The sequence below is a fragment of the Rhinoraja longicauda genome, chromosome 6, assembly GCF_053455715.1.
Source record: "Rhinoraja longicauda isolate Sanriku21f chromosome 6, sRhiLon1.1, whole genome shotgun sequence".
NCBI lineage: Eukaryota > Metazoa > Chordata > Chondrichthyes > Rajiformes > Arhynchobatidae > Rhinoraja > Rhinoraja longicauda.
The window spans coordinates 43,263,526-43,284,958 of record NC_135958.1 but is presented as its reverse complement, the minus strand read 5'-3'; the positions used below and the strand labels follow the sequence as shown (position 1 = coordinate 43,284,958).

The 21,433-nt window shown below is 52.5% G+C and overlaps 1 protein-coding gene across 1 annotated transcript in view; it reads left to right on the top strand.

Annotated features, from left to right (window-relative positions):
• The window catches only part of LOC144594421 (MARVEL domain-containing protein 3-like), a 32,569-nt gene extending 11,339 nt beyond the window's left edge, over positions 1-21,230 (top strand). Inside the window, exon 3 of the mRNA XM_078400887.1 lies at positions 20,626-21,230. Within this exon, the coding sequence (XP_078257013.1) occupies positions 20,626-21,230 (605 nt within the window). The remainder of the gene's footprint in view (positions 1-20,625) is intronic.
• The last annotated feature ends 203 nt before the right edge of the window (positions 21,231-21,433 follow it).

Below are 21,433 nucleotides of genomic sequence, written 5' to 3'. Positions count from 1 at the left end.
TACCCAGTCTCCCCACGATCGCTGACATTTCAGAGAAAAGTCCAAGTTTATTCAACGTGTAGGAAAGAACTGCAGATGCTGGTTTAAATCAAAGGTAGACACAAAATGCTGGAGTAACTCAGCGGGACAAGCAGCATCTCTGGAGAGAAGGAATGGGTGATATTTCGGGTCGAGTCTGAAGATGGGTCTCGACCCAAAATGTCACCCATTCCTTCTCTCCAGAGATGCTGCCTGTCCTGCTGAGTTACTCCAGCACTTTGTGTCTACCAAGTCTATTCAACCTCTCCGTGTAGCTGAAACCCTCTAATCCAGGCAGCATTCTTGTAAACCTCATCTGCACCAAATTTTGCTAGTATGTCTTATGATTTTATATATCATTTTTTTTTTCCTGATGTTGATTCCCAACAACATCTGGGCATCAAATTCACTGAGAAAAATGTAAATAAATTATAGCTGAGGAGTTGAATTAGTATTAATCTTTTTAAGCAATGTGATATAAATAAAATAAAAATGCCTGTATTTTCTGATATGAAGGTGATGTAGAGAAAGCAGGGACCCTGTAGACGGACTTGGACAGGTTGGGAGAGTGGGCAGAGAAGTGGCAGTTGGATATCGTATAGCAAAGTGTGGAGTCATGCATTTTGGTAGTAGGAATAAAGGCTTAGATTATTTTCTAAATGAGGAGAGAATCCAGAAATCAGAGGTGCAAATGGACTTGGGAGTGCTGGTGCAGGATTCCCAAAAGGTTAATCTGCAAGTTGAATCAGTAATAAAGAAAGCAAATGCAATGCATTTATTTCAAGAGGGCTTGTATACAAAAACATGGATGTAATGCTGAGGCTCTGTAAGGCGCTAGTCAGGCCGCATTTGGAATATTGTGAGCAATTTTGGGCACCATATCTGAGGGAGGATGTGCTGGCTTTGGAGTGGGTCCAGAGGAGGTTTACAAGAATGATCCCAGGAATGAGTAGGCTTACATATGATGAGCGTTTGTTGGCACTGGGCCTGTACTCGCTGGAGTTTAGAAGAATGGGGGTTGACCTCATTGAAACGTACAGAATAGTGAAAGGCTTGGATAGAGTGGATGTGGAGAGGATGTTTCCACTAGTGGGAGAATCTGGGACTAGAGGTCATAGCCTCTAAATGAAAGGAGGTTCTTTTAGGAAGGAGATGAGGAGAAATTTCTTTAGTTAGAGGGTGGTGAATCTGTGGAATTCTTTGCCACAGAAGGCTGTGGAGGCAAAGTCAGTGAATATATTTAAGGCAGAGATAGATAGATTCTTGATTAGTACGGGTGTCAGGGGTCATGGGGAGAAAGCAGGAAAATGGGGTTAGGATGGAGAGATAGATCAGCCTTGATTGAATGGTGGAGGAGACTTGATGGGCCGAAAGGCCTAATTCTGTTACCTCTTATGAAAATATCCCTTCTCAATAACTAAAACATTTAATTTGAGATGTGCAGCAACTGCTAAAGTAGCAGTCAAAATGGAATTGTGTCCATATGTTTTGAACTGAATAATGAACATTTTGTGATTCATTGTCTGCTTGAGAGTGTTGCATTGAGAGTCAGAAACAGGGCAGGACCAGGAAGAATGCAACGTTTCAGGTGTAACTGGTTTGTGTGGTTCAGCCACATACCTATTTTCCATTTTAACATTCACGCTAATCCTTTTGTTTCAGTTCTGCGGAACCTTTCTGGTAATAGAGTGAATACCATAAAGGTTCAACAAAGAGGCATAAACAGCTCAACTAGATTCTTGCCTAGGCAATGAATAAAACCTACCACCATTTTTTAATTGATGTCTACCACTCCTGGAGGCAGCAAAGCATGGTGCACGTGTTGATCATTTGCAGTGCCAACAAGCAGCAAAGTGACCACTATCTCAGCCCTCAACTTATTGCCACATGTACAATTTAGTTCTTTTATCATTGAGGTTGGAGTATATTGCTGTCATGTAATCTGTATAGAACATAGAATATTTCACAGGAATAAGCGGCTGGGCGGCGGGGTGGACCACTGGCGGGGTGGACCGGTGGAGGGGCGGACCACTGGCGGGGCGGACCACTGGCGGGGCGGACCACTGGCGGGGCGGACCACTGGCGGGGCGGACCACTGGCGGGGCGGACCGGGCGGCGGGGCGGACCGGTGGAGGGGCGGACCACTGGCGGGGCAGACCACTGGCGGGGCGGACCACTGGCGGGGCGGACCACTGGCGGGGCGGACCGGGCGGCGGGGCGGACCGGTGGAGGGGCGGACCACTGGCGGGGCGGACCACTGGCGGGGCGGACCACTGGCGGGGCGGACTGGGTGGCGGGGCGGACCACTGGCGGGGCGGACCACTGGCGGGGCAGACAACTGGCGGGGCGGACCACTGGCAGGGCGAACCGGGCGGCGGGGCGGACCACTGGCGGGGCGGACCACTGGCGGGGCAGACCGGGCGGCGGGGCGGACCACTGGCGGGGCGGACCGAGCGGCGGGGCGGACCACTGGCGGGGCGGATCACTGGCGGGGCGGATTGGACCGCAGCCAAATGCCTGCAGCGGTGAATGAAAGAGGGGGACACATTTTGTTTGTGGTCCGACTGTGGGTAAACAGACCAAATGGGGATTTGAAATTGTGCGTGGTGTTGCCGTAAGGTGTGATGCTGGTGGTTGGCAGGCAGGGAGCAGGTGGTGTGAAGCATACTTACCTGGTAGGGGAGCATTGGTGGTCAAGATGGCTGGAAGTGTACAACGACATACTTCTAGCCGGCAGCATATCAGACTCTATGAGGAAGGGCAGCATCACCCTGATCTACAAGCAGAAGGGGGAGATGAATGACTTAAGGAATTGGAGACCCATCACATTGTTGAATGTAGACTACAAGATCCTGTCTAAGGCCATCGCCAACCGGGTCAAGTCTGCTCTGGGACAGGTGATCCACCCGGACCAAACCTGTGCAAAACCTGTGCTGTACCTGGCAGGAAAATCTCAGACAGCCTGGTGCTGCTGAGAGATACCATTGCCTACGTGCAGGACAGACGGGTGGATGCCTGCCTGGTCAGCTTGGACCTGGAGAAGGCCTTCGACAGGATATCGCACACGTACATGAGGGACGTGCTCTCCAAAATGGGCTTTGGGGAGGGAATCAGGAAGTGGATACAACTGCTCTATACCAATATCTGTAGTGCAGTCCAAATTAATGGGTGGGAATCAGACAGCTTCCCCGTCAGGTCTGGAGTCAGGCAGGGTTGCCCTCTCTCCCCTGTCTTGTTCGTCTGTTGCATTGAACCCTTTGCCGAATCCATCAGGAAGGATGCGAGCATAAGAGGAGTGACATTACCAGGCAGTGGGGGCACTCAGGTCAAGGCCTCCCTGTACATGGACGATGTCGCCGTCTTCTGCTCGGATCCAGGGTCGGTCCGCAGACTGATCAGCGTCTGCGACCAGTTTGAGTTTGCCACGGGGGCCAGGGTAAACCGCAGGAAGAGCGAGGCCATGCTCTTTGGCAACTGGCCCGACCGATCTTCCATCCCCTTCACCATCAAGCCTGACTTCCTGAAGGTGCTGGGGATCTGGTTCGGGAAGGCTGAGGCGTGTAACAAGAATTGGCTGGAGCGGATAGCCAGGGTGGGGAAGAAGCTGGAGCTGTGGAAGCAGCGCTCCCTCTCCATCACAGGGAAACATCTGGTCATCAGGTGTGAGGTGCTCTCGGGGCTGCTGTACTTGGCGCAAGTGTGGCCCGTCCCTCCCTCCCACGCCAAGGAGATCACCCGGGCTGTCTTCCGCTTCATCTGGGGGTCGGCGATGGACCGGGTGCGACGAGCCACAATGCACAAGTCGGCAGACAACGGGGGTAAAGACGTGCCCAACGTCGCCCTCATTCTGATGGCCACCTTCGTGTGTGGCTGCATCAGGCGGAGCATAGAGCCAAGGCACGTGGGCACCAAATGCCACTACCTGCTGAGGTTCTACCTGTCCCCGGTGTTGCGAAGGATGGGCCTGGCGCAGATGCCACGCAATGTGCCAGTCAGCTGGACATTGCCGAACCATCTGTCGTTTGTGGACAGGTTGTTCCGGACCAACACTTTTGACCACAAGTCCATCGGGCAGTGGTCAGCACGGAACGTCCTGCAGGCACTGCAGGGGAATGACTCCATGGATCCTGTGGCGTGGTTCCCAGAACAGACAGCCCAGCTTGTCTGGCAAAATGCCTCATCGCCAGAACTCACCAACAAGCACCAAGACCTGGCTTGGCTGGCGGTGAGGGGAGCCCTCCCAGTCAGATCTTTCCTGCACCGCCGGAACCTCACTACCGGCACACGCTGCCCTCGGGACGGCTGCTACGGAGAGGAGACGGTGGCCCACCTCTTCAAAGAGTGTGGATTTGCCAGGAGAGTCTGGAGAGGTCTGCAGGGGTCCCTGTCACGATTCATTCCGAGCAGCTCCGTCACAGAGGACTCTGTGCTCTACGGACTGTTCCCAGGGACGCATTCCGAGACTGACATCGAGTGCTGCTGGAAGGTCATCAACTCGGTGAAAGACGCTCTTTGGTCTGCCCGATCCTTGTTGACCTCCCAGCAGAGCGAGCTGTCCGTCAAGGAATGTTGCCGACTGGCCCACTGCAGACTGCAGGAGTACGTGCTGAGGGACGCTCTGAAGCTCGGTGCAGCCAACGCCAAGGCCCTGTGGGGGAGGACCACAGTCTAGGGCCCTTCCGCTGCTGGACATGGGGGGGGGCAGGGTGTGGTGGAGAGAGACGCCCCTCCAAATAAGGGATACTGGGTAAATGTCTAAATGTAAGTAAATGTTTAAGTGAATGTCTGTACCAAATGTAACCTCCGGAAATGTCGGATGGGCTTGTTTAAGAATATGTTTTGTGAATGATATTTATTATTTGAATAAAGTATTTTTTGATAAAAAATTTTTTTAAAAAAAGGCCGAGCGGTTGGCCGTTCTCCAGCAGCTCCCACCGCTGCTGGCCACGTCTAGACCGCTCGTTCTGGCCGGTGACTTCAACTGCATCATCGATGCGGCTGGACGATCCGGCAGTGCCAACCACAGACTGGACGGCACCTCCAAACTCCTGGTGGAAACGGTCAAAGATGCAAAGCTGCGCGATGCCTTCAGTGACCCTGCAGGCGGAGTCCAGCCACGGTTCACCTGGTCAGGACCGAACGGTTCAGCCCAGTCCCGGATAGACTTCCTCTTCACATCGAGGGCCGTCACGGTCAGACACACCGACCTCACGCCGGTGTTCTTCTCTGACCACTGCCTCCTTCAGGCCACCTGTCACCTACAGGAGGACCGGAAGGCGGGCAGAGGGACGTGGAAGTTAAACGTGGAGCTGTTGACCCCGGAGAACGTTAAGGAGCTAAAGAGGGACTACACATGTTGGAGAACTGTGAGGCCCCTCTTTGACTCCCCGACACTCTGGTGGGAGGCAACAAAGGAGAACATCAAGAAGTTCTTCGTCTCCAAAGGTGTTCAGAGAGCAAGACAGAGTAAGAGGGAATTGTGTCTACTCCAGACAGATTTGCAGCAACTGCTCCTTCTGCAGAGGAGAGGGGTGGATGTGAGGGAGGAACTGAGAGAGTTGAAGGGCCAGCAAGCTCGGCTCTTTACCTCTGAATCCTCCAAGATCATCTTCCGGTCCAGGGTCCGCCATGTTGAGCAGGATGAGACGTGCTCACGTTACTTCTTCCATAAGGTTCACAGGGGGAGCTCTGTGATCAAAAGCCTTAGGGAGGAGGACGGCTCGGTAACATCCTTGCAGACAGACATGCTCAAGGTCTGCAGATCCTTTTATAAGGATCTGTACGATGTAAAGACCACAGACAGCACCGCCTCCCAAAACTTCCTGTCCTCCATCACGGAAGTTTTGGACGACAGCAAGCGGGAGAGTCTGGACCAACCACTGACCCTGGAGGAGCTGACTGGCTCCATCCGTTCCTTTGACTCGAGTAAAACTCCCGGAGGCGATGGCTTACCGGCAGAGTTGTACTCGGCTCTGTGGGACTGGGTGGGCCCGGACCTGCTGGAAGTGTACAACGATATACTTCTAGCCGGCAGCATGTCAGACTCTATGAGGAAGGGCAACATCACCCTGATCTACAAGCAGAAGGGGGAGATGAATGACTTAAGGAATTGGAGACCCATCACATTGTTGAATGTAGACTACAAGATCCTGTCTAAGGCCATCGCCAACCGGGTCAAGTCTGCTCTGGGACAGGTGATCCACCCAGACCAAACCTGTGCTGTACCTGGCAGGAAAATCTCAGACAACCTGGTGCTGCTGAGAGTTACCATTGCCTACGTGCAGGACAGACGGGTGGATGCCTGCCTGGTCAGCTTGGACCAGGAGAAGGCCTTCGACAGGATATCGCACACGTACATGAGGGACGTGCTCTTCAAAATGGGCTTTGGGGAGGGAATCAGGAAGTGGATACAACTGCTCTACTCCGATATCTGTAGTGCAGTCCAAATTAATGGGTGGGAATCAGACAGCTTCCCCGTCAGGGCTGGAGTCAGGCAGGGTTGCCCTCTTTCCCCTGTCTTGTTCGTCTGTTGCATTGAACCCTTTGCCGAATCCATCAGGAAGGATGCGAGCATAAGAGGAGTAACATTACCAGGCAGTGGGGGCACTCAGGTCAAGGCCTCCCTGTACATGGACGATGTCGCCGTCTTCTGCTCGGATCCAGGGTCGGTCCGCAGACTGATCAGCGTCTGCGAACAGTTTGAGTTGGCCACGGGGGCCAGGGTAAACCGCAGGAAGAGCGAGGCCATGCTCTTTGGCAACTGGCCCGACCGATCTTCCATCCCCTTCACCATCAAGCCTGACTTCCTGAAGGTGCTGGGGATCTGGTTCGGGAAGGCTGAGGCGTGTAACAAGAATTGGCTGGAGTGGATAGCCAGGGTGGGGAAGAAGCTGGAGCTGTGGAAGCAGCGCTCCCTCTCCATCACAGGGAAACATCTGGTCATCAGGTGTGAGGTGCTCTCGGGGCTGCTGTACTTGGCGCAAGTGTGGCCCGTCCCTCCCTCCTACGCCACGGGGATCACCCGGGCCATTTTCCGCTTCATCTGGGGGTCGGCGATGGACCGGGTGCGACGAGCCACAATGCACAAGTCGGCAGACAACGGGGGTAAAGGCGTGCCCAACGTCGCCCTCATTCTGATGGCCACCTTCGTGTGTGGCTGCATCAGGCGGAGCATAGAGCCAAGGCACGTGGGCACCAAATGCCACTACCTGCTGAGGTTCTACATGTCCCCGGTGTTGCGAAGGATGGGCCTGGCGCAGATGCCACGCAATGTGCCAGTCAGCTGGACATTGCCGAACCATCTGTCGTTTGTGGACAGGTTCTTCCGGACCAACACCTTTGACCACAAGTCCATCGGGCAGTGGTCAGCACGGAACGTCCTGCAGGCACTGCAGGGGAATGACTCCATGGATCCTGTGGCGTGGTTCCCAGAACAGACAGCCCAGCTTGTCTGGCAAAATGCCTCATCGCCAGAACTCACCAACAAGCACCAAGACCTGGCTTGGCTGGCGGTGAGGGGAGCCCTCCCAGTCAGATCCTTCCTGCACCGCCGGAACCTCACTACCAGCGCACGCTGCCCTCGGGACGGCTGCTACGGAGAGGAAACGGTGGCCCACCTCTTCAAAGAGTGTGGATTTGCCAGGAGAGTCTGGAGAGGTCTGCAGGGGTCCCTGTCACGATTCATTCCGAGCAGCTCCGTCACAGAGGACTCTGTGCTCTACGGACTGTTCCCAGGGACGCATTCCGAGACTGACATCGAGTGCTGCTGGAAGGTCATCAACCTCGGTGAAAGACGCTCTTTGGTCTGCCCGATCCTTGTTGACCTCCCAGCAGAGCGAGCTGTCCGTCAAGGAATGTTGCCGACTGGCCCACTGCAGACTGCAGGAGTACGTGCTGAGGGACGCTCTGAAGCTCGGTGCAGCCAACGCCAAGGCCCTGTGGGGGAGGACCACAGTCGAGGGTCCTTCCGCTGCTGGACATGGGGGGGGGGCAGGGTGTGGTGGAGAGAGACGCCCCTCCAAATAAGGGATATGTATGTAAATGTATGTAAATGTCTAAGTAAATGCCTGTATTGAATATGTAACCTCCGGAAATGTCGGATGGGTTTGTTTAAAAAAGATGTTTTGTAAATGATATTTATTACTTGAATAAAGTATTTTTTGATATAAAAAAAAAAAAGAAAAAAAAAAGATGGCTGGAAGTGTACAACGATATACTTCTAGCCGGCAGCATATCAGACTCTATGAGGAAGGGCAACATCACCCTGATCTACAAGCAGAAGGGGGAGATGAATGACTTAAGGAATTGGAGACCCATCACATTGTTAAATGTAGATTACAAGATCCTGTCTAAGGCCATCGCCAACCGGGTCAAGTCTGCTCTGGGACAGGTGATCCACCCGGACCAAACCTGTGCTGTACCGGGCAGGGTGTGGTGGAGAGAGACGCCCCTCCAAATAAGGGATACTGGGTAAATGTCTAAATGTAAGTAAATGTTTAAGTGAATGTCTGTACCAAATGTAACCTCCGGAAATGTCGGATGGGCTTGTTTAAGAATATGTTTTGTGAATGATATTTATTATTTGAATAAAGTATTTTTTGATAAAAAAATTTTTTTAAAAAAGGCCGAGCGGTTGGCCGTCCTCCAGCAGCTCCCACCGCTGCTGGCCACGTCTAGACCGCTCGTTCTGGCCGGTGACTTCAACTGCATCATCGATGCGGCTGGACGATCCGGCAGTGCCAACCACAGACTGGACGGCACCTCCAAACTCCTGGTGGAGACGGTCAAAGATGCAAAGCTGCGCGACGCCTTCAGCGACCCTGCAGGCGGAGCCCAGCCGCGGTTCACCTGGTCAGGACCGAACGGTTCAGCCCAGTCCCGGATAGACTTCCTCTTCACATCGAGGGCCGTCACGGTCAGACACACCGACCTCACGCCAGTGTTCTTCTCTGACCACTGCCTCCTTCAGGCCACCTGTCACCTACAGGAGGACTGGAAGGCGGGCAGAGGGACGTGGAAGTTAAACGTGGAGCTGTTGACCCCGGAGAACGTCGAGGAGCTAAAGAGGGACTACGCATGTTGGAGAACTGTGAGGCCCCTCTTTGACTCCCCGACACTCTGGTGGGAGGCAACAAAGGAGAACATCAAGAAGATCTTCGTCTCCAAAGGTGTTCAGAGAGCAAGACAGGGTAAGAGGGAATTGTGTCAACTCCAGACAGATTTGCAGCAACTGCTCCTTCTGCAGAGGAGAGGGGTGGATGTGAGGGAGGAACTGAGAGAGTTGAAGGGCCGGCAAGCTCGGCTCTTTACCTCTGAATCCTCCAAGATCATCTTCCGGTTCAGGGTCCGCCATGTTGAGCAGGATGAGACGTGCTCACGTTACTTCTTCCATAAGGTTCACAGGGGGAGCTCTGTGATCAAAAGCCTTAGGGAGGAGGACGGCTCGGTAACATCCTCGCAGACAGACATGCTCAAGATCTGCAGATCCTTTTATAAGGATCTGTACGATAAAAAGACCACAGATAGCACCGCCTCCCAGAACTTCCTGTCCTCCATCACGGAAGTCTTGGACGACAGCAAGCGGGAGAGTCTGGACCAACCACTGACCCTGGAGGAGCTGATTGGCTCCATCGGTTCCTTTGACTCGAGTAAAACTCCCGGAGGCGATGGCTTACCGGCAGAGTTGTACTCGGCTCTGTGGGACTGGGTGGGCCCGGACCTGCTGGAAGTGTACAACGATATACTTCTAGCCGGCAGCATGTCAGACTCCATGAGGAAGGGCAGCATCACCCTGATCTACAAGCAGAAGGGGGAGATGAATGACATAAGGAATTGGGGACCCATCACATTGTTAAATGTAGATTACAAGATCCTGTCTAAGGCCATCGCCAACCGGGTCAAGTCTGCTCTGGGACAGGTGATCCACCCGGACCAAACCTGTGCTGTACCTGGCAGGAAAATCTCAGACAGCCTAGTGCTGCTGAGAGACACCATTGCCTACGTGCAGGACAGATGGGTGGATGCCTGCCTGGTCAGCTTGGACCAGGAGAAGGCCTTCGACAGGATATCGCACACGTACATGAGGGACGTGCTCTCCAAAATGGGCTTTGGGGAGGGAATCAGGAAGTGGATTCAACTGCTCTATACCGATGTCTGTAGTGCAGTCCAAATTAATGGGTGGGAATCAGACAGCTTCCCCGTCAGGTCTGGAGTCAGGCAGGGTTGCCCTCTCTCCCCTGTCTTGTTCGTCTGTTGCATTGAACCCTTTGCCGAATCCATCAGGAAGGATGCGAGCATAAGAGGAGTGACATTGCCAGGCAGTGGGGGCACTCAGGTCAAGGCCTCCCTGTACATGGACGATGTCGCCGTCTTCTGCTCGGATCCAGGGTCGGTCCGCAGACTGATCAGCGTCTGCGACCAGTTTGAGTTGGCCACGGGGGCCAGGGTAAACCGCAGGAAGAGCGAGGCCATGCTCTTTGGCAACTGGCCTGACCGATCTTCCATCCCCTTCACCATCAAGCCTGACTTCCTGAAGGTGCTGGGGATCTGGTTCGGGAAGGCTGAGGCGTGTAACAAGAATTGGCTGGAGCGGATAGCCAGGGTGGGGAAGAAGCTGGAGCTGTGGAAGCAGCGCTCCCTCTCCATCACAGGGAAACATCTGGTCATCAGGTGTGAGGTGCTCTCGGGGCTGCTGTACTTGGCGCAAGTGTGGCCCGTCCCTCCCTCCCACGCCAAGGGGATCACCCGGGCCGTCTTCCGCTTCATCTGGGGGTCGGCGATGGACCGGGTGCGACGAGCCACAATGCACAAGTCGGCAGACAACGGGGGTAAAGGCGTGCCCAACGTCGCCCTCATCCTGATGGCCACCTTCGTGTGTGGCTGCATCAGGCGGAGCATAGAGCCAAGGCACGTGGGCACCAAATGCCACTACCTGCTGAGGTTCTACCTGTCCCCGGTGTTGCGAAGGATGGGCCTGGCGAAGATGCCACGCAATGTGCCAGTCAGCTGGACATTGCCGAACCATCTGTCGTTTGTGGAAAGGTTGTTCCGGACCAACACCTTTGACCACAAGTCCATCGGGCAGTGGTCAGCACGGAACGTCCTGCAGGTACTGCAGAGGAATGACTCCATGGATCCTGTGGCGTGGTTCCCAGAGCAGACTGCCCAGCTTGTCTGGCAAAATGCCTCATCGCCAGAACTAACCAACAAGCACCAAGACCTGGCTTGGCTGGCGGTGAGGAGAGCCCTCCCAGTCAGATCCTTCCTGCACCGTCGGAACCTCACTACCGGCGCACGCTGCCCTCCGGGACGGCTGCTTCGGAGAGGAGACGGTGACCCACCTCTTCAAAGAGTGTGGATTTGCCAAGAGAGTCTGGAGAGGTCTGCAGGGGTCCCTGTCACGATTCATTCCGAGCAGCTCCGTCACAGAGGACTCTGTGATCTACAGACTGTTCCCAGGGATGCATTCGGAGACTGACATCGAGTGCTGCTGGAAGGTCATCAACTCGGTGAAAGACGCTCTTTGGTCTGCCCGATCCTTGTTGGCCTCCCAGCGGAGCGAGCTGTCCGTCAAGGAATGTTGCCGACTGGCCCACTGCAGACTGCAGGAGTACGTGCTGGGGGATGCACTGAAGCTCGGTGCAGCCAACGCTAAGGCTCTGTGGGGGAGGACCACAGTCTAGGGCCCTTCCGCTGCTGGACATGGGGGGCAGGGTGTGGTGGAGAGAGACGCCCCTCTAAATAAGGGATACTGGGTAAATGTCTAAATGTAAGTAAATGTTTAAGTGAATGTCTGTACCAAATGTAACCTCCGGAAATGTCGGATGGGCTTGTTTACAAATATGTTTTGTGAATGATATTTATTATTTTAATAAAGTATTTTTTGATAAAAAAAAAAAAAGCCCGAGCTCCCAGGATGAGGCTATCCCATTGCACTGTGGGTGTGCTGACGCCTGCGATGTCCAGGATGAGGCTATCCCATTGCACTGTGGGTGTGCTGACGCCTGCGATGTCCAGGATGAGGCTATCCCATTGCACTGTGGGTGTGCTAACGCCTGCGATGTCCAGGATGAGGCTATCCCATTGCACTGTGGGTGTGCTGACGCCTGCGATGTCCAGGATGAGGCTATCCCATTGCACTGTGGGTGTGCTGACGCCTGCGATGTCCCCAAATGCAGGATACTCGACTGCACAGTTTGTGGTAGTGGGGACTGTGTCCGCGCTCTCCCCTGACTTACAACACAATAATAGAACTCAGCTGTCATCTTGAAGAAGGGTCTGGACATGAAGCCTCACCCATTCCGTCTCTCCAGATGTCCAGATAATGGAGCAGAGCAAGATGGGACCTAAAACCGGTAGTATGTCATGGTGCCATTTTAGTGGGCAGAAACTCGCAGAAACATTTAAAAAGAACAATAACACAAATCTGTGATGCATTTTAATGGTTTCATCACACATACTGACCCCCCACTACACTGATTACACTGAGAGAGGCAGAGCGAACGGCGGGGAATGGTGACCGATCCGCTCCTTTGCGGACTACACTTTAGTATAGGTGATTTTGACGGGGTGGTTCATCTTGCTCCTCTAGTATCTTTGCTAGAGGTGCTGCCTGACCCGCTGAGTTACTCCAGCATTTTGTGTCAGGCAGCAAATGGAGTGGAAGGACATGGTATCCGCAAAACCCTGCGGACCTCAGGGAGGGGAGCCCTTTCTCACGGGACCTCTTCACCAAGAAGGTGCTGCTGGAGGCCTGCAGATTCAAGGCCGAGGACATCTACTGTCTCCAGGACTTCCCGGGTAACGGCTATTTTGACGTTACCTTCCCCACCCGGCGGGATGGCAGAAGCTGCTGCAAGACTTCCGGGAGAAGGGGAACGAAGCTGCTGAAGGTGCAGCCGCTCTTCACCCTCCCCACCCAGAAGGAACGGCTGATCACTGTGAACATGTTCAACCCGCATGTGCCCGTCGTGGATGTCCTCACCTTCCTTGCACGCTACGTCGAAGGGGCAGGGAACTGTGTGGACGGGAAGGACTGGTTCGGGATCTGGACGAGCAAGTGGCAAGTCAAGGTGAAGCTGAGGGTGGACGGGAAGGCAGCCATCATCCACCCTCCCTCGGTGTTCGCCATCGGAGGGAACTAAGGCTACATGACCTACACGGGGCAGCCCAGGGTGTGCAGGAAATGCAACAAACCTGGGCACGTGGCGGCAAAATGCAGGACAGTCGTCTGCAAGACCTGTGAGCTAGAAGGCCACGAGACTAAGGACTGTAAGGAGAGTAAGAGCTGCAACCTGTGTGGGGAGGCAGGCCACCTCTACGGGGCCTGCCCTAAAAGAGCCTGCACCTACGCACTGTCGACAAGAGGGGGCACTGCCAACACCCCCAGGGTGGTCGAGACGCCTCCCACCACTGCTAAGGCCCAAACAGAAACGGAGTGTAGGAGGGACGACAGCTCGACCACCTCGAGCCCCCAACCGCCGGACTGAGACCCCCAGCCCCCTGTCCAGGAGGGTGAGTCGATGGAAGAGGGAGAACAGGAGGAGGAATGGAAGGAGGTGAAAAGGTGGAAACCCCAGAGGGCTCTGCGCACAGAGCAAAGGCCAGAGGGAGCAGGCAAGTCCAAGAAAAGGGTCCTCTCCCAGACCAATGCCAGCAACCTCTCCTCTTCGGAGGATGAGGCGACATTGAGGACCCGACGACGGAGGCAGAGGAAGAAAACGGGGGAGGGGAATGGAAAGAGGAAGGACACGCCTGTTGTCCCCCAGCTCCGGGAGACCGGGAGCAGTGCAGCGGCCAATGGGCCCCAGCTCCGGGAGACAGGGAGCAGTGCAGCGGCCAATGGGCCCCAGCTCCGGGAGACAGGGAGCAGTGCAGCAGCCAATGGGCCCCAGCTCCGGGAGACAGGGAGCAGTGCAGCAGCCAATGGGCCCCAGTTCCAGGAGACCGGGAGCAGTGCAGCGGCCAATGGGCCCCAGCTCCGGGAGACAGGGAGCAGTGCAGCGGCCAATGGGCCCCAGCTCCGGGAGACAGGGAGCAGTGCAGCAGCCAATGGGCCCCAGCTCCAGGAGACCGGGAGCAGTGCAGCAGCCAATGGGCCCCAGCTCCGGGAGACAGGGAGCAGTGCAGCGGCCAATGGGCCCCAGCTCCGGGAGACAGGGAGCAGTGCAGCAGCCAATGGGCCCCAGCTCCAGGAGACCGGGAGCAGTGCAGCAGCCAATGGGCCCCTGCTCCGGGAGACAGGGAGCAGTGCAGCGGCCAATGGGCCCCAGCTCCGGGAGACAGGGAGCAGTGCAGCAGCCAATGGGCCCCAGCTCCAGGAGACCGGGAGCAGTGCAGCAGCCAATGGGCCCCAGCTCCAGGAGACAGGGAGCAGTGCAGCGGCCAATGGGCCCCAGCTCCGGGAGACAGGGAGCAGTGCAGCGGCCAATGGGCCCCAGCTCCGGGAGACCGGGAGCAGTGCAGCAGCCAATGGGCCCCAGCTCCAGGAGACCGGGAGCAGTGCAGCAGCCAATGGGCCCCAGCTCCAGGAGACCGGGAGCAGTGCAGCGGCCAATGGGCCCCAGCTGCAGGAGACAGAGGGGGCCAGAAGAGGGCAAAATAAGGAGCGCTCCTCAAACAACTCCAGCCATGCCAGAAAACTCGCCCCTTACTGAGGAAGCCAGCACCCAGTACCTGTGCTACGAACGGCTGCTGAAACTCACCAAAACGATGCGCATGCTGGGGCAGAAGGACGGCCTGGGCCTCTAACGGACAATGGAGCTGAAACTGGCATCCCTAAACGTGCGCAGTGTGAAGAATACCGCGCGATGTGTCAAAGCCTTACAGTACCTGGCCACGGTCCAGGCGGGCGTGATGTTTCTGCAGGAGTGCGGGCTGCCACACCTCTGCTGCTATCGGAGGTGGTCGCGATGGTGGCCCCACGGACTGTCGGTGTGGTTGGGGGGCAATGATTGTCAGTATGGTGGGGGGGGGGGGGCAGTGACTCTTGGTGTGGTGGGGGGGGGCAGTGACTGTCAGTGTGGTGGGGGGGGGCTGTGATTGTCGCGCATCCAGTCTGGGGGTCTTGCTGCGGGGAGGTGGTGGGGCGGGCGTCTCCTGGTGGTGGATGTGATGTACCGTGGCTCTCCGCTCCGGCTGATTAATGTGTACGCCTCACCCGTGCGGAGGGAGTGGTTGGCTGTTCATCCTCCAGCAGCTCCCACCGCTGCTGGCCATGTCCCGGCCGCTCGTTCTGGCCGGTGACTTCAACAGCATCATCGGAACTGATCCAGAATCTATTGAACATTGGAAATTTCTAGAGCCACCTCCCTGAAGACCCTAGGATGCAGACCATCAGGCCCAGAGGATTTATCATCTTTCAGTCCCATCAGTCTACCCAATATTATTTCTCGCCTTATATATGAAAATTTCTTTCAGTTACTCTACCACCCTAGATCCTCTGTCCTCTAGTACATCTGGGAGATTGTTTGTGTCTTCCTTAGTGAAGCCAAATCCGAAGTACCTGTTCAACTCTTCTGCCATTTCCTTGTTACCCATAATAATTTCACCTGTGTCTGCCTTCAAGGGACCCATGTTTGACTTTGCTACTCTTTTTCTCTTAACATATCTAAAGAAGCTTTTACTGTCCTTCTTTATATTCTTGGCCAGCTTCCCCTCGTACTTCATCTTTTCAGCCCGTATTGCCCGTTTTGTTACATTCTGTTGTCCTATGAAAGTTTCCCAATCCTCTGGCTTCCCGCTACTCTTTGCTGTGTTATACATCTTTTTTAGTTTTATTCCATCCCTAACTTCCCTTGTCAGCCACGGTTGCCTCCTACTCCCCTTAGAATCTTTCTTCCTTTTTGGAATGAAATGATCCTGCATCTTCTGGATTATGCCCAGAAATTCCTGCCATTGCTGTTCCACTGTCAATCCTGCTAGGATCCCTTTCCAGTCGACCTTGGCCAGTTCCTCTCTCATGCCTTCATAGTCACCTTTGTTCAACTGCAACACTGACACTTCCGATTTAACCTTCTCCCTCTCAAATTGCAGATTAAAACTAATCATATTATGATCCTTTACCTCGAGTTCTCTTATCAAATCTGGTTCATTGGACAACACTAAATCCAGAATTGCCTTTTCTCTGGTAGGCTCCAGTACAAGCTGCTCTAAGAATCCATCTCAGAGGCACTCTACAAACTCTCTTTCTTGGGGTCCAGAACCAACCTGATTTTCCCAGTCCACCTGCATATTGAAATCCCCCATCACCACAGTGGCATTACCTTTGTTACATGCCAGCTTTAACTCCTGCTGCATCTTACACCCTACATCTGGGTTACTATTTGGGGGTCTGTGGATAACACAAATTAGTGTCTTCTTGCATTCAAGAGAGAACTAGATAGAGCTCTTAAGGATAGCAGAGTCAGGGGGTATGGGGAGAAGGCAGGAACGGGGTACTGATTGAGAATGATCAGCCATGATCACATTGAATGGTGGTGCTGGCTCGAAGGGCCGAATGGTCTACTCCTGCACCTATTGTCTATTGTCTATTACCTTTACAATTCCTCAACTCTATCCACAGTGACTCTACCTCGTCAGTCCCTATGTCTTCCCTTGCAAGGGACTGAATACATCCCTCACCAGCAGAGCTACCCCACCTACTCTGCCCACCTGCCTGTCCTTTCTATAGGATGTATAACCCTGAATATTAAGTTCCCAGGCCCGATCCTCCTGCAGCCACGCCTCTGTAATCCCCACAATCTCATATCTACAAACCTCTACTTAAAAGTGTTAGATAGAGCTCTTGGGGCTAGTGGAATCAAGGGATATGGGGAGAAGGCAGGCACGGGTTACTGATTGTGGATGATCAGCCATGATCACAATGAATGGCGGTGCTGGCTCGAAGGGCCAAACGGCCTCCTCCTGCACCTATTTTCGGTGTTTCTCTGACTCGTGGTGTGTCTCAGGGATTGGTGTTGGGGCCGTTGCTTTTTGTGGTTGATATCAACAATTTGGATGACAAATATACAAGGCATGATTAATAAGTTAGTTGATGATACTGAGGTGGGTGGTATTGTAAATAGTAAAGATGGCTATCAACAATTATAGCAGAATCATGATCAGTTGAGAAAGTGGGCTGAGGAATGGTTAATGAAATTTAATGCAGATAAGTGGTTGGTGTTGCATTTTTGGAAATCAAATCGTGGCACACCCTACACAGTGAATGTCAGGGCTCTGGGGAGTGTTGTGGAGCAGGGGGATCCAAGGGTGCAGGTACATGGTTAATTGAAAGTGGGATCAGAGGTAGATAGGGTGGTCAAGAAGGCTTTTGGCACATTGGCCGTCATCAGTCAGGATATTGAATATGGAAGTTGGGCTAGACATTGTGTCAGACATTGGTGATGCCCCATTTGAAGTTTTGTGTTCAGTTTTGATCACCCTGCTGTTGGAAAGATGTTGTTAAACTGGAATGAGTGCGTAGAGGGTTTATGAGAAACGTACCATGAGTGTGTGAGCTACAGGGAGAGGTTGGGCAGGTTAGGACTTTATTCCTTGGAGCATAGGAGGATGTGAAGTGATCTCATGTATAAGATCATGAGGGGAATAGATAGTAGATTTTCAGTCTTTTACCCAAAGTATGGGGATCGAGAACCAGAGGTCATGGGTTTAAATTGAGAGGGGAACGATTTTAAAGGAACCTGAGGGGCAACCTTTTCACACAGAGGATACTGAGTATATGGGCCAAATGCGGGCAGGTGACAAAATGGATGTAGTTGTGGGAGTGAAGAAGGTTATCAAAGAAAACAGCAGGATAATGATCAGCTACAGAAACGGGTGGAAAAATGGCAGATGGAGCCTCATCCCAGCAAGACATTTTATGTACATTAAGGGAAGAAGGTTAGCAACAGTGAGATATATCCGAGTACTGTGGAGAGCTAGAGAAGAAGCTTTGAGAGCCCAAGTGGAGATCTGTGAATCATCATTAGTTTAGTTTAGTTTAGTTTAGAGATACAGCGCGGAAACAGGCCCTTCGGCCCACCGGGTCCGCGCCGACCAGCGATCCCCACAGATCAATACTATCCGATACCCATTAGAGACAATTTTTACATTTACCAAGCCAATTAACCTACAAACCTGTACGTTTTTGGAGTGTGGAAGGAAACCGAATATCTCGGAGAAAACCCATGCAGATCACGGGGAGAAGGTACAAACTCCGTACAGACAGCACCCATAGTCAGGATGGAACCCGGTTCTCCGGCGCTGCATTTGCTGTAAGGCAGCAACTCTACCGCTGCGCCACCATTAGACATAGGTGAGGTGCAGGGTGCCTTGAAGGTAACTAAGGTTGTGCCTCTGTTTAAGAAAGGCTGCAAGGAAAAGCATGAGAACTATAGACCAGTGGGCCTGTGGTAGGTAAGTTACTGGAGAGGATTCTGAGGGAGAATATATATATATAATATATATATATATATATATATATATGCATTTGGATAGACAGTGGTGCTTCCAGATATTCTGCATGGTTTTTGTGTGTGGGATATCATCCCCTACGAATTTCATTGAGTTTATTGGAGAAGTAACCAAATGGGTTGATGAGGCAAGGACATACATGTTGTTCATGTGGACTTCAACAAGACCTTTGATAAGGTTCTGTGTAGTATGTTGCTGTGTGCAAGGTTAGATCGCATGGGATCCAGGAAGAGCTACTAAATGCAAACAAAACATAATCCCTCTGCTCTCCAACACTCCCCAGACCCTGTGATTCACTGACGATCCTGCCCTGGCTAGACTTCCCAAAATACAACACCACACTTATCAGTATCAAACTCCATTACCATTCCTCAGCCCACTTGCCCAACTGATCAAGATCCCGCTGTAATTATTAATAAACATCTTTGCTATCTACGATACCACCCACTTTAGTGTGATCTGCAAACTGACTGATCATACCTTATACATTCTTATCCAAATCATTGATATACACCAATCAGCCAAAACATTATGACCACTGACAGGCGAAGGGAATAACATTGATTATCTTGTTACAATGGCACCTGTCAAGGGGTGGGATATATTAGGCAGCGAGTGAACAGTCAGTTCTTGAAGTTGATGTGTTGGATGCAGGAGAAATGGGCAGGAGTAAAGACCTGAGCGACTTTGACAAGGGACAAATTGTTATGGCCAGACGACTGGGTCAGAGCATCTCTGAAACGGCAAGGCTTGTGGGGTGCTCCCGGTCAGCAGTGGTGAGTACTGACCGACAGTGGTCCGAGGAGGGACAAACCACAAACTGGCGACAGGGTGTTGGGCGCCCAAGGCTCATCGATGCGCGAGGGAAACGAAGCCTATCCCGTCTGGACCGAACCGACAGAAAGTTTACTGTGGCACAAGGCACAGAAAATGTTAATGGTGGTGACGGGAGGAATGTGTCACAATACACAGTGCATCGCACCCTGCTGCGTATGGGGCTGCACATGGAGGACCAACAGCATATTAGGCAGGTGGTCATAATGTTTTGGCTGATCGGTGTAAACCATAAACACCGATCCCTGAGGCACACCACTAGTCACAGGTCTCCAGTCCCAAAGCAGCCTCCCACCATCACCTCTGCCTCCTTCCATGAAGCCAGTTTTCTATCATCAGCTACCACTCCCTGATTCCCAGCGATCTAACTTTCCACAGCAGCCAACTCTGCGGAATCGTATCAGGTGCTTTGCTGAAATCCATGTAGACAACATCTATGACACTGTCCTTATCAAACATTTTGGTTGCTGCTTCAAAAAACTCAATCAGATTCATGAGACACTGATGGGATGTGCTGGCGTTGGAGAGGGTCCAGAGGAGGTTTACGAGAATGAAACCGGGGATGATTGGGTTAACATGTGAAGAGTGTTTGTCGGCACTGGACCTGTCCTCGCTGTAGATTAGAAGGATGAGGGGGGACCTCATTGAAACTTACCAAACAGTAAAGGTCTGGGTAGAGTGGATGTGGGGTGGATGTTTCCACTGGTGGGAGTGACTAGGACAAGAGAGCATAGTCTCAGAATGAAAAGGGGTACTTTTAGAAAGGAGACGAGGAAGAATTTCTTTATTCAGGAAACCACATAAATAAAAATATTGTTTGATTGATTGATTGATACAGCATGGAAATACTCCATTCGGGCACTGAGTCCACACCGACCATCAATCACCCAATAACCCTCTGTTTTCCCACTTTTGCATCATTCTCTGCACATTATGGGCATTTTATAGAGGATCGAACCCAGGTGTCTGTCGCTGTGAACAGCAGCACTAACTGCTGCACCACAGTGAGAGATCATTTTACAAAGTGAGAGATAGATAAGTTGTCCACTTGATGCTGCTCTCTCGCTTGTCGGTCGTGAAGAGAAGCTGTCTGTGTTTTTTTAATGTAATCCGTTCATGGGTTCAGTTTAATTACCATAACCCACTGAGACTTGGCAATCAATCTATTTCAGATGAGAAATTCTCAATTACAAGGTCATTTAGCCAAAAGTATAATAAAGAGACATTTATTCTGTTTTAATTGTTACACGTAAAGCAACTAGGATGAAGGAAGATGGGACTTCAAAAGTTGAAATGCACTTAAATTCATTGCTTGTTTGCCAGGTATTGTACAGATGCTGGAGGCAGTGTTGAATCTGCTGGTGTTGGTGTGTGTGGTGGCCTCTAATGTCGTTCTCTCGGGGTACAGCAGCAATGGTGGACTGGCCACAAGCTTCTTCAGCATCAACAGCAATTATTCTCCACTTGAAGGGGAGCAACTGAAGGAAGTACAGAAACTTGATCGAGAGTTTATCCTTATGCGAGCTCCTGAACTCTACGCTGGCATCGGAGTGACCATCGCCATGTTTGCCGTCACCCTGGCCATCATGATTAAAGGCGCTCAGAATCTGCATTATATGTCCTTGAAGTGGTTGATCTTTGAAGTAATATTCAATATACTGGCTTCTCTGGGTTATGCAGCAGCAGTTGGTGCTTACTTGTATTTTGTCCTCCAGATTAATGGCACCGACATTTGCGAGAGGAGGGAGCTTCTTTATGCACGGTATGGTCTGAACTGGATGAATTGTGACCTGTCAGGATCTGATGCTGCAGCAGCCTGCTTTGCCATTATCCTCATCATATGTTATTGTGTCAGTGCCATACTGGCTGCAAGATTATGCCAAACACTGCGACAACGAAACAAAAACAAAAACACCCCACATTCTTAAAATAATATTACGTATTAATTCCATCGTAAGGTGCAGCAGGTATGTAGGTTAATTTGACTGGGTAAATGTAAAAAATTGTCCCTAGTGTGTAGGGTAGTGTTAATGTGCGGGGATCGCTGGGCGGCGCGGACTTGGTGGGCCGAAAAGGCCTGTTTCCGCGCTGTATATATATGATATGATATATGATAATATGCAGTGGCATA